The sequence below is a fragment of the Bos taurus genome, chromosome 12 (genome assembly GCF_002263795.3).
Source record: "Bos taurus isolate L1 Dominette 01449 registration number 42190680 breed Hereford chromosome 12, ARS-UCD2.0, whole genome shotgun sequence".
Lineage (NCBI taxonomy): Eukaryota > Metazoa > Chordata > Mammalia > Artiodactyla > Bovidae > Bos > Bos taurus.
Genome location: NC_037339.1, coordinates 48,523,556 through 48,536,180, shown reverse-complemented (window position 1 = coordinate 48,536,180; position 12,625 = coordinate 48,523,556). Strand labels below are relative to the sequence as shown.

The 12,625-nt window shown below is 41.5% G+C and overlaps 1 protein-coding gene across 1 annotated transcript in view; it reads left to right on the top strand.

Annotated features, from left to right (window-relative positions):
* Positions 1–9,816, top strand: part of KLF12 (KLF transcription factor 12) — a gene marked incomplete at its 5' end in the record, with an annotated part of 276,473 nt that extends 266,657 nt beyond the window's left edge. Inside the window, 1 exon segment of the mRNA NM_001191270.2 lies at positions 9,288–9,816. Within this exon segment, the coding sequence (NP_001178199.2) occupies positions 9,288–9,469 (182 nt within the window).
* Between the last annotated feature and the right edge of the window lie 2,809 nt (positions 9,817–12,625).

The window sequence follows — 12,625 nt, the reverse complement described above, 5'->3', positions numbered from 1 at the left end:
ACCCCTTGGACCACGAGGCTCCTCTGTCCGTGGGATTCTCCAGGCAAGAATACTGGAGTAAGTTGCCATGCCCTCCTCCAGAGGATCTTCCTGATCCAGGGATTGAACCCATGGCCGCTGAGGCTACTGCATTGGCAGGCAGATTCTTTACTACTGAGCCATCTGGGAAGCTCACTGAAAGGTGGGGAGACTCTAAAAAGAGGCAGACCATCTTCGTGGAGATAAACTGGAGAGAGTGTTTTGAAGGCAGAACTGGCAGATATAATGATAATCAGGTTGGGGCAGGTAGAGAATAACAGATAGGAAAGAGTCCAGGAAATCTCTCCAGCTGGAGAGATGTATGACCTGATACCTGAGGAGGTAGGGTTGTCTTGTTTCCAGATACTAAAACAGAAGGAGGAACAGACCTTGTCTAAGTGGTAGATGCTGAATAACACCTTGGTCACATGGAAGTTGCTTTCTGGCTGCCAAGTGAAAATGTGGTCTCCCCTGCCATGGTGCATGGGAGAGAGACTGAGATGTCACACTTGGGAATCTTTGCCTTAGAAGTTGTGGGAGCAGCCATGGGTACCAAGGAGAGCCTCTGCAGGTGAGGAGTCAAAGCCTGAATCTCAATGAACATTTATGTGACAGGTAAAGGAAGGTGTCTGAGAAGAAGCTGAGGAAAAGACTACCAGGAACAGGAAGATCAGTACTCTAACTACCTGGAAATATGGGCTTCCCAGGTGACGCTAGTGGTAATGAACCCGCTTATCAATGCAGGAGACTTAAGAGACATGGGTTCGGTCCCTGGGTTGGGAAGATCCCCTGGAGGAGGTCCTGGCATACTCACTCACTATTCTTGCCTGGAGAATCCCATGGATAGAGGAGCTTGACTGGCTGTGGTCCAAATGATCGCAAAGGGTCGGACAGACATAGCACCTGGAAATATAAACTCAGAACAGCCAAATAAAGAATCACCCTTAGACCTTGAACTGTTGCTTTCACTGAAGTACATGTTTATTATAGGATATTTTTCACTTCCCTTGTATTTTATTTCTAGGTGCAGGGGGCTAGGCTCCTGTGGGTTAACGTATTGTCTCTCCTATCAGTAGAAATTCATATTCTCTCAGTCTGCTTGGCCAGGTCTGACTGGATATTCTGGTTTATGAAAGCAGCGATTTAAGATTGAGAAGCATTATAGGAAAATGGTTAAGACTGTGACCTTGGGTGTCAGATCCTGGGTTCCAGTCCCACCTCCACCTGCTACATACTAACTCTGGGTGAAGTGGGTTGCTTATAGCAACTTCATGAGGAAGTTAAGAGTCAACATTAAATGAATTCAGATCCATACAGCTCTTAGGACCAAGTGGGATATGTAGAAAATGCTATCTACTGTAGCAAAGATTATACTTATCAAAGAAATTCATTATAGAATTGTATGGAAAAGAAAGAAGAGGCCCACTTGTTTACACATAATGAAACAGAAAGTCAATTAATTCAGTCCAGACAGTTCTTGGGGAGGATGCTAAAATACTAATCACTTGTCTGAATTGACAAGACCAAATGAATCAAAAAAATTATAGAATAATTTGGTCTGCATGGCCTATAAAGAAGTTTTATACTTACTAGGAAAAATCAGTATCAGGATTGGCATCCATTTACCTGCAGATCTTAATTCCTTCCTGAAAAATAACAAATGACATTTATTTTTAGCTTCATGTTATTTTTATTTCTTGGCAGAAACAGAAAAACCTTGAATTTCATAACTGTAGAATTCAGGATCCTTTACTGAGCACCTCTCATTTGCTGGGCACATGGCACGTATATTTCTAAGTTTCACAACTGGACGAGTATTCCCATTTTATAGACCAGCAAGCTGGGATTGGGTCCGGATGGAGTTTCAGAAAGCTTTACTCTCTAGCCTGAGATCCAGTCACAGATTGGCGACTGAGCCTTATTGGACCATGCATTCCGCTTGACCATGCATTCCAAGTGTTAGTCACTCAGTCATGTCCAACTCTTTGTGACCCCGTGGACTGTTGCCCGCCAGGTTCCTCTGTCCATGGAATTCTCCGGCAAGAATACTGGAATGGGTAGACATTCCCTTCTCCGGAGTATCTTCCTGACCCAGGGATTGAACCCCGGTCTCCTGCATTGCAGGCAGATTGTTTACCATCTGAGCCACTAGGGAAGCCCATGCATTTAAAGCCCGTGCTATTTTCTGCCTCTTTAACACCAGCAAGAAGGCAGGTGCCTCGTCTACCCCTGGACAAGCCAAGGGCCTGTAACCTCAGCTCTAGGTTTCTGTTTCCTCATTTTCAAAGTCCCTGATTTCCTTCCAGATCTAAGATTCTGTGAACTCTTATGAACTAATGTGACAGAAACCAGAAGACAAGATAGGAATCTTGATTCTGGTGTTTTTTCCCCTCATATGCAAATACCATTCCTCAAGTGAAACCGATTGTCACAGCAAGTATGTTGAGTCTTGAGTGTGATGAAGCTCATTTGTCAGTGTCTGGGGCCCCCCTGACTTTACACAAGTTAAAGAGGGACACATTTCAGAAGTACACTTCGGCACTGAAGAACATGCCTGTGTTTCCTGTTGGAGAAGGTGGTTTGTTTTGTTTTGTTTTTTTGGTTGCTTGAGAAAATAATAGAGAAAAGCTGATGTGAGGACATGGGCGTTTTGTTTCACCGGGAGCTTGGGCAAACTGCACATTCCTTTTCTGGTGTTGCTCACACGTCATTTTAATATGAAAAGGCACCTGTCTTTTGTCTCAGGACACATTTACCTTTCAGCATTTCAGATGGTGAAACGGGAGGTACCCGAAAAAGTTATTTTTGTTTCATGGGTTTTGGGAATCCATTCAATACCTGGTGTTTTCTTTAGACTTTATTATGCCTTCTGCTGGGTAAATGTCATGGAAATGCATTGAGTGACTCTTAAGCCTTTTTTTAACCAAAACTGAAAGAGACAGCAGTTCTCATAATAAGTCAGTTTGTTGACTGTTCCAAGAAAAAAAAACCCTGATGAGAGTTCTCATTTTCCCAGGATACTTAATTAGAATATTATTTAAATAATGCTTGTGAATATATACGTGTATAAACACACACACACACACACAGAGGCCATTGTGGATATAAAAATTGTATTAACTTGAACCCCCAATGTGGAATTAAGAGTGTTTTCAAACAGAAATTAACAGACCCTCTTTTTGGGTATGTTCTCTTTTTAATCTTTTCAGGACCCTTTAAAGAAATTGGAGGGCTTGTTATTAGTTTTGGTTAACATTTTCCTTTTTCAGAGATTTTCATAGTTTAGATCAGTTTTTATAAAGAACTGAAAGAGGACAGGTTATGCTGAAAAATGGTCAAAAGGTAGAAATGGCTTATGAATTGGTCATGGGACTTAGAGACCTTCACTTCAGAATCAAAAGCCTAAAATAACTGCACCCCAGGGTAAGCGTAGTGTTACCCATCTTCTTTCTTTGATTTTTCTTAGACATTAGCAACTTGATGTCTGGACTTAAAAAAAAAATCAGTAAGACTTATTGATGAAGACATATAATACACCATTTCCTATCATTTTATTACTCCATAGGATTAATACAAGCAATAAAAATCAAAGGTGATCTGACGGTGGAAGCAAAACTTCTGATTATTTTGAAAAAATACTTAAATACATTTTCAAAGACTTTGCTCCTGAGAATTTTAAGTATATTTGTGAGTTAGACAAAAAAAAAAAAAAAGATGGGCATGCTATTTTATTTTTAGCCTATTTCTAGGAAAAACAGTTTTGAATAACACATTTGCAGAATTCTGATTCAGATGAGTTTAAGGACAATTCACCATTCTTGAAGAAACTGCTAGAAATTCTGTTTACTGTCACCACCATTCAGACTGCTGCAGAGCAGCTGTGCATCAGAGAAGCACAGATCCTGGGAGATAGATGTCCAACTCCTATTATTGTCCAAATCAACCCTTTCCATAGGAAACTATACATGGAAAATTCATCTCCTCTTCTGTCCCCACCACATTAGAGTGAGTGTTCTATTTTCTGGTAAGATTTAAAAGAAAGAAGGGCAGATGGATGAAGGATTCTCTCCATTATATCTTTTCAGGACTCATTTATACATATTACAGTATATCTTACAAACTTATTATCATCTTAATTAGTTTACTCACATTGTGAAGTTAGTTTCTCTTATTGTAATTTATTTATAAGATTGTACTGCTTAAATTGCTTCAACGCACAAGCGTACACTATAACATCCAGTTTCGATACAAGGTCGTAGTCCCTATGCATTGTTTTTGTATCCATTTTTAAAACTTAACTAGTCCTGAGAGAGCATTGATTGATCTTTATTTTTTAATGAAATGCTGGGCACTCAGCAGATACAACAGAAACCTAGGTCAGTCTTGAGCAAGGAGCAGAAGCCTGCTCTCTACCTGGTCTGAGCAGCCGTCTTGTTCCCTTCTCCCCCAGACCTCAGCCTCTAGTTGTGAAGAAAGATGTGAAGATCTTATTTTCTTTTTCTCCCCTCTTCTTTTTTCTAAGTATGGAGATAGAATACCCAAACTCTTGTTTTATTAATGAGGAAATGGGTATAAGAAATACTGTACAAGAAATATTTCTGAATACTAAAAAGAAAATATACATTTTTGTAAGGAAAGTTTCAAGGAAAACTCATCTATTGCTCACATAATTGTTTACTATTTTCTGATACAGGTTCTCTCTGACCCTCCCCACCCCAGATGAGGATATTTACATTATTTTTTTTTATGCATTCATTCACCACTTTATATTCTTCTCAGTGGTAAAGAATCCACCTGCCAATGTAGGAGATGCAGGTTTGATCCCTGGGTCAGGAAGATCCCCTGGAGGAAATGGCAGCCCACTCCAGTATTCTTGTTTGAAAATTCCATGGACAGAGGAGCCTGCTGGGCTGTAGTCTATGGGGTTACAAAGAGTGGGACATGACCCATCTGAGCATGTGTGCATTAACCACTTATCCCCTAATAACTTATAAGCTTACATATTATTTTCATTGGTTTTATTCATGAAGTAGGGTTATATCTGCCTCTTAAATATTTTGGTGAGCTTGTCTTTCATGACCATTATTGTACCTGATTCCACCTCACAGAATACTTCCCAGATTTTGCACTAAGTCTCCTGCTCCATATTTGTGGGCCCACAGAAATCCTTGCGATAGTTGTTTTCTCTGCTTATCCTTTAAAATGTCCACCTGAGAAATGATGCCAAACATCTGAGCTCCTGTTTTCTGATCCTTCCTCACGTGTGTCCTCCTTTCCAGACTCAGTAGAATTATAGTTGGTCATCTTGCATGGTGGTCATGGTGGCACAGCTGTATTGAAAGGTGATGGAGTTGGGTGAGGCTCCATCACTGTAGAATCAGTGCTGTTTGGTTACCAGGTAAAACATACAGAGATGTTCCTGACCCCACTCATCCTCATAAGGAAGATTTACTCATTAGTGTGCTTTTATAATGAGCAGACGAGATCCTGAAGACTTTTAAAACCCTGATGGAATTGGGTGAGGCTTTTTAGAGAATCACTCATTTCGTGAACCAGAACCTTCAGTTTAAAGCAATGGACATGACATGTCACGTGTGTTCATTACTGAGAGGACTGTTAGAATTTTAGTCAAGGATCCTGAGTTAAGAGTAAGTGATTATTTTATCACCAAAATATTCCCTCACTTACCCATCCCAGACTAGCAATGTATGTTATATAACCTGATAAAGTTAACATAATCAGAAAGCCTGCCCCAAGCTGAGGTACCCTTCACTTACATTAAGGGTCAGCAAACTTCCTGTAGTAAACCTTTTAGATATTGCAGGTCATACCTTCTTATTGCAATACTCAATTTCACTGTCACTGAAAAACAGCCATAAACAATATGCAAACAAATGAGTGAGATGGTGTTCCAATAAAAACTTATTCATGGATGCTAAAACTTGAGTCTCATATGATTTTCACATGCCATGAAATAGCCCTTTGGTGGTTTTTTTTTTTTTTTTTTTTCAATGATGTAAAAGTGTGAAAATTGTTCTTAGCTTGCAAGTTGCACGAAACAGGCCGCCAACTGGATTTGGCCTGGGGGCCACATTTTCCCACACCTCCTATAGATTTTCAAGTGGAAAGGGCACAAGTACCATTATTAAACAGTCAAATTAAAAGTAAGAGTATGTCTGTTATAATCTGGGGAAGAAACTGGAGAAAATAGGTGCCTAAATTTGGTGTTCAAGGAAATATAGAGAGTCCCCAAGACAACAGACTGTCCCCATGATGGCCATGCCAGCCTCTAGCATCCTTCTTGCTCTGAAACAGAAACCTGTCTCCTTCTATTACCTCTCCTTACTTCCAGGCCCATCCCAGGTCTGGGGCCCCTTCCTCTCACTTTAACTGCAATGGCAAGATGAGAGTATGGCAGCTTTTCTAACCCTGGTCATATTCATACTGCACTTTCCCAGCAAGATAGAAACACATGTCCTCTCAGCACACAACTGAGCAGTGCTTTTCCTCAATTAAAATCTTCTATTCTTTTTTTCTTAGACCTGTACTCATTGTAGCTGGTTCCATACACAACAAGAGATATCTAGGAGATGCCTGTTGGTGACAATGTCTTAGTGCCCCAAAAATGAATGTGCTTTTGAAGATACAATTTTTATCAAGCTCAGCTTAGTAGAACCTATGTTCATGATGTAAACTTCAAAAGCATGTAGTGATGACACGTCAGTAAAAGTATTTTAGCAGTTACCATGGATATACTGTATGTGCGTGCATGCTTAGTCATATCCAACTCTTTCCGACCCTATGGACTGTAGCCCACCAGGCTTCTCTGTCCCTGGGATTTCCTAGGCAGGAGCCCTGGAGTGGGTTGCCATTGTCTCCTCCAGGGGATCTTCCTGATCCAGGGATCAAACCCACATCTCCTGCATCACAGATGGATTCTGTATCACTGAGCCACTTGGGAAGCCTGGATATACTGTATAGTGGACTGCCGATCTTCTTAAATTATGGGTTTTGCTGACTCTTTTTTAAAAAAATTTCTGTTAAATTCTGATCAGTCAATACCTGTCTGTGCAGATTTTTGTCTCTAGAGAACATCCAGAATGAGTCAGAAGTGAGGTTTTGGATTAAGCTGGTCATTAGGCATCTACTTGACAGGAGCCCTTCCAGAGTAACCTGGAGCTTTCTGTGGGTCACAGTTAGTGCACCAGTATTTCTAGAGTTAACTGAGCTGTACTATTCATGCGGTTCTGTGAAAGTGCCACTTGATCCCAAAAGGACCTATATAGTTAACATTCATTTAACAGTTGAACAAAAACTGCTGAGTCTGGTTCAGTCCAGTTTTCCCACGTAGGCATGACTTGTACATCTCATTTACAGAGCTTAGTGGTTGCCTGTGTACACACCTCTGTGTGAGCATGTCTGTGTTTGTATTGCAGTTTTATTAATTTATTCAAACACTATTTAACACATACTCTAAGCTCTGAGGATACAGAAATAGATGTGTGATTCTTAATCTCTATGTTCAGAAACTGGTAAAGGGGAAAAGCATCTAGACAAAATCTGTATGATATATTGTGATAGGTGACAATAGAAATACGAGTTGAATAATTGGAAAGTAGAATCAGCATTGTCTGAGGATGTGACAAAGTTTCGATGGGAAAAAGAATTTGGAGCATAGTGAAAAACACTGAGTTTGGAACCAAACACATCTATTTACTGGCTTCAGGCAAGTTATTTCACTACATTCATCCTCAGTTTTATCACCTGTAAAATGGATTTAACAAAACTCACTTTGCAACTCTGTATGTTTGTGTGCTTAGTCACTAAAGTCATGTTGGACTCTTTTGTGATCCTGTGGACTGTAGCCTGCCAGGCTCCTCTGTCCCTGGGATTCTCCAGAAAAGGAGACTGGAGTGGGTTGCCATTCCCTCTTTCAGGAGATTGCAGCTCTGTATCTTGGGGTCTAAAAGTCGTGTGGCTGTTGTATAAAGAATCTGCCTACCAAAGCAGGAGACGCCAGAGACATGGGGTTCAATCCCTGGGTCAGGAAGATCCTCTGAAGAAGGAAATGGCAGCCCAGTCCAGTATTCTTGCCTGGGAAATCCCATGGACAGAGGAACCTTGTGGGCTATAGTCCATGGGATTGCAAAGAACTGGACGCGACTGAGCACACACACATGTTGGGGTCAGCCAATAGCTCTGCTCCCTGCCTGAGGCCTTTTCACCAGACTCCACGTGGGGCCAAGCAGTGTGTGGTTAACTATTGGATGGAGGGGGCAGAAGAGAGATCAGTTCTTGTGGGGTTACCTGAGGACAGGGCTTCCATTCTGAATGAGAGCCAGGAAAAAGCACACCTGGGTCAGCTATTGTCTCTCTCCCCCGGGAACCCATTTGGACAGCGGATAGCGTATCTCTTCCCAACAAAGCCTTTGCATATTTTACTGTCTTTACAAGTTGACTGAGGGATGTGGTCAAATTACATACTTCTTCGGACTGTTTTTTGCTGTGGGTTTCAACACTCAGACCAACCTGATGATTCCTCAGGACTTGGCCTAATTCTTAAGTCCCTGAAGAAGATATTTAAACTTCACACTACTAAGATATCTAGGATTCTTTCCCAGGAGACAAACAGTTGTTTATTTGTTATTTAACCTCTAAGTCATGCCCAACTCTTTGCGACCCCATGGACAACAGTAGTTTATACATAGTATAAATAATAACTTTATAAATAATAAGTACCTAATTTCTGGGGGTGGTAGAGTGCTTTACCTTTTGATGAAATTTTGTGTGGCTGATAAAAGGACAGTGTACCCTAAAATAGCCTTTAAGTATCTAAGTGATGCACGTTTGAGAGCAGTATTGCAACAAAGCATACAAATCATTACCCTTTATAATTCTTTGTGAGTTTCAATCCTTTGGCCACATCAGCCTAGGTAGAGCTCTCTCACATGCCTTTCTGGTCTACCCATGGTGATTATACACCAGAGTTACCAGTTTATGCCTCCTGATAGTTTGACTGCAAAGTAACTTACCCATAATTGAAGATGCAAGTGTTAAGTAACCTCCCCACTGTCACCGCAAAGAGAGATTAGATCGAAACCCCCATCTGTGCGCCCCAAGACCTGCTGGCAATGGTGGCTAGGTTTCTTGACAAAGGACCACCAAACGGAAAATCCACTGAGAACAGTCGTGTCCCCAGATAATCACATTGGCTAGATTGTTCAGGGGAAATGATGGAGCACGGCGTTATGTCCCTTTGTCTCTTCCAGGAGAGAAACCCTACAAGTGTACCTGGGAAGGCTGCACCTGGAAGTTCGCGCGCTCGGATGAACTGACGAGGCATTACCGCAAACACACGGGAGTGAAGCCATTCAAGTGCGCAGACTGTGACCGCAGCTTCTCCCGGTCAGACCACTTGGCACTGCACCGCCGGAGGCATATGCTGGTGTGAGGAAGGCTGCTTGTCCAGCTGAGCGTAAGAGCTGGATCTCTTAGCGGCACCCCATTCAGCAGGGCTGGATCCCCTTCACAGTGTTAACACAAAAGGGCATCACCATCCCACGATGTCTGAAAGCAGAGCAGGAAAAAGAAGTGGTAACACTTCTCCTTTCGGTCTGAAGGTAACCCCCCCGTCACGACTACACAAGAAACGACTTCACGCTGGCCTGGGAGATCGGTGACACAGATGCTGAAGAGACAGGCATTGTTTTCCGTGCTGTGTCCTCTGCCATTTCAAGATGTTTGTAGTTTGTACATTTTCTGAGCTGTCAGACGTTTTGTTATTGATACTTTTAAAGGTCGTCTACCACAAATTGATGGCTAGAGCAAGACCTTGTAAATTTGGATTATTCTCCCATCATCCCACCCCTGATCCCCTTTTTACAAGTAAGATATTAATAGAACCCACATCCAATCTGTTACCAGCAAGCAGCCTGAAAGTAGAAAAGAAGAAACTGTTGGAGAGGTTCCATTACCTGAAAGGAAAGGAGCGCTCAGGCAGCCCTTTTGCAATAGTGATGGTGACCACTAGATATCACTGCGACTTGTCATCATGCCATGCCCTGGAGAAAACCAACATTGATTCTTTTCATCTGTTTGTTGTTGATTGTTTTTGTTTTGTTCTGCTTCTGTTTTGTTCATCTGTTTGAGCAGAGGGGCAGCGACATTTCAGTTGGAGTCTAGTCCTGGTGTCTGCCCTGGCGTGGACGGGCACAGAGTCGTTCTGTAGTTGAATAGGAAGAGCCTGTCTAAAAAGACTACTGCCCCACTTCAAATTGCAGTGTTCTGTCAGCTAGGCATCATCTCTTCCTGCCCCTAGTATTTGATTACAAGGAATCGGGGGAAAAAAAACTTTCTTAGACACACTGGCACCAAGGTACGAGGTGGGGCGGCCCGGGCAAAGTCAGTGAACATGAAAAAATCAGACAAAGCAGAGGTGGAAATAATGCGCCTCTTGAGGAGAAAAGCAATAACGAATAAAAGGACTTTCCTACAGTCACTTCACTGAGGACTCACGTTACCAATTTTCATACTTACTAAAGGGATTGTAAAAACACCCCAGCATTTTAGAGGTCTTGGCTACATTTACAGCACTGAGGTAATCTTTCTGCTGTTTGTTGTCCTGCTTGGTTGAGTACCACAATTAAAGATTATGCTCCCCCTTTTCTTGTTTGAAAACAGTCATTTGGTGACTCGAGAGGCCACGGAGGCATAGCTGGGAATTAACTGTTGGGTGAATGGGTCAGTGCTCCTTGGAACTGAGTCAGTGGGAAGGGAATGCTCCCCAAGGAAAGCCTGACATGGTGCTCGTTTCCGCCCTTGGAGAGCCAAGGATAAATGACTCTCCAATAGGTTCTTCTCTCTAGATTTCATTTTCTAAACTATATTAGGACCCAATACAACGGCATCTGCAGGGATGAACTCACTCATCCTGTGCTGAGGGTGAGAGGAAATTATAGTCCCGTAAACCCCTTGAGTTATGAGCCTTTTTTGCAACTAGCGAAGTCTATAGTAAACAAAGCAATACATCACCAATGAGCATTCTTTCAGAAAAATTACCATATTTTTTCCCCCACTAAAAGCTGAATTTTTTCAGCTTTCTGTAGCCAAGGGGCTTGGTAAGGTTTTATTGTCATTGCTGTTATTGTTAAGATTTTTTTTATAGCTTAGATATAAGAAGTTGCCAGCATAGACCTTTGCATTATATTTTAATTACAAACACTTGATTTGGGAAATTGCACAAATTATCCTCACAATATTACTAGCTCATTTTTAAAGATTTGAACATTCTGAAATAATTTCTGGTTCTAGAAATATCCTCTTTAGGATTATCTTCTAATTCAGATAATCTTAATTCTGATGAAGCAAAAAACTAGAAACATTGGAACAAGGATAACTTGTGTTGGATGGCATTAAAAGGAATGTTTTTAATGTTCAAGCAAGAGCATAATGATTTTCAGGTCAAATTCTGTCTTCAAAAATACATGCTCTATATTTTCTGCCAGGTCTGAAAAATTCATCAGGCAATTTCCCTCCAACAAGGGCTGCAGTTCTATGGATAAATAGCTTCTGTAGCTACACAGTGTACTGCCCACGAAGCACTGGGTTTATGGCTTTTTGTTTTTTTTTCTTTTACACCAACTGGAAAGTTTTACCTGTACTGTAAGCAACTCATGCATTTCATTGCCTGTGACCATTTTAAATAGAAAGGCCAGTGTTGGTTACTGGTCAGTGGCAAAGAACACAGAGCATGGTGAACACAGCTGTGAAGCCCTCTACTAGTCCTAGAATTTAGTTGACAGGTAATAGGTGAATCACTTAGGTGAACGGCAGACGATTTAATTCTGCTTTCTCTCATAAGAAGGGCCAGTCCTTTTCTCTGCTGAGAGATCCTGAGAGTGTTACAGGTAGAAATGGTTTTTAGAATTCATAGAACTGACAGGCAGTAGGAGCTTCCTCAGTGACAGCTTGATTTAAATTTAGCACAGAATGAGATGAGCTGCTCCCCTCTAATAGCATAGGAAAAATTAAGGGACGTGAGCTTGTCTGCTTGCCTTCTGAAGGTGGGAACCCAACTGAGACAATAAGTTTACTGATAAAACCTGTCAGCATTATGCCATTTCCCCCTTTTGGTGTATTGATACTTCTAAGGAGGGAATCCAAGCACAAGTAGTGAATGAGTTGCTGATCTGGTCCCAGACTGAAACTTACCTGAGGCTTGTCTTGAAGCATAGCAAATAATCCTTGGTGAATTTTCTACACGTGTTTCCCCATAGAAAGGAAGGTGGTTTGGAAGAGAAGGAATTACATTTTTAAGGAAGAATATCTTCAGGCACGGAAAAGCCTCCTGCGTCTCATCTGATGTCTGTTCTAGCCTGTTTTAAAAAGCACAGTAGATGATTAACAGCAAAAAAGGAGTAAAATCCAAAGAATTTCTCAGTTGTACCCTAACGGGATGCATTCTTTGGTGTTAAATTTGAAGTCATTCAGTTTGCAGCTGGGCATATGTGTATGTTTGGGAATTTAGACACAGGTAGCTATAATGGCTTTAGAAGCTACAGTTGACCTGACTGTCTCTTTGCATTGTAGAGATTGAGTTCAAGGAAGT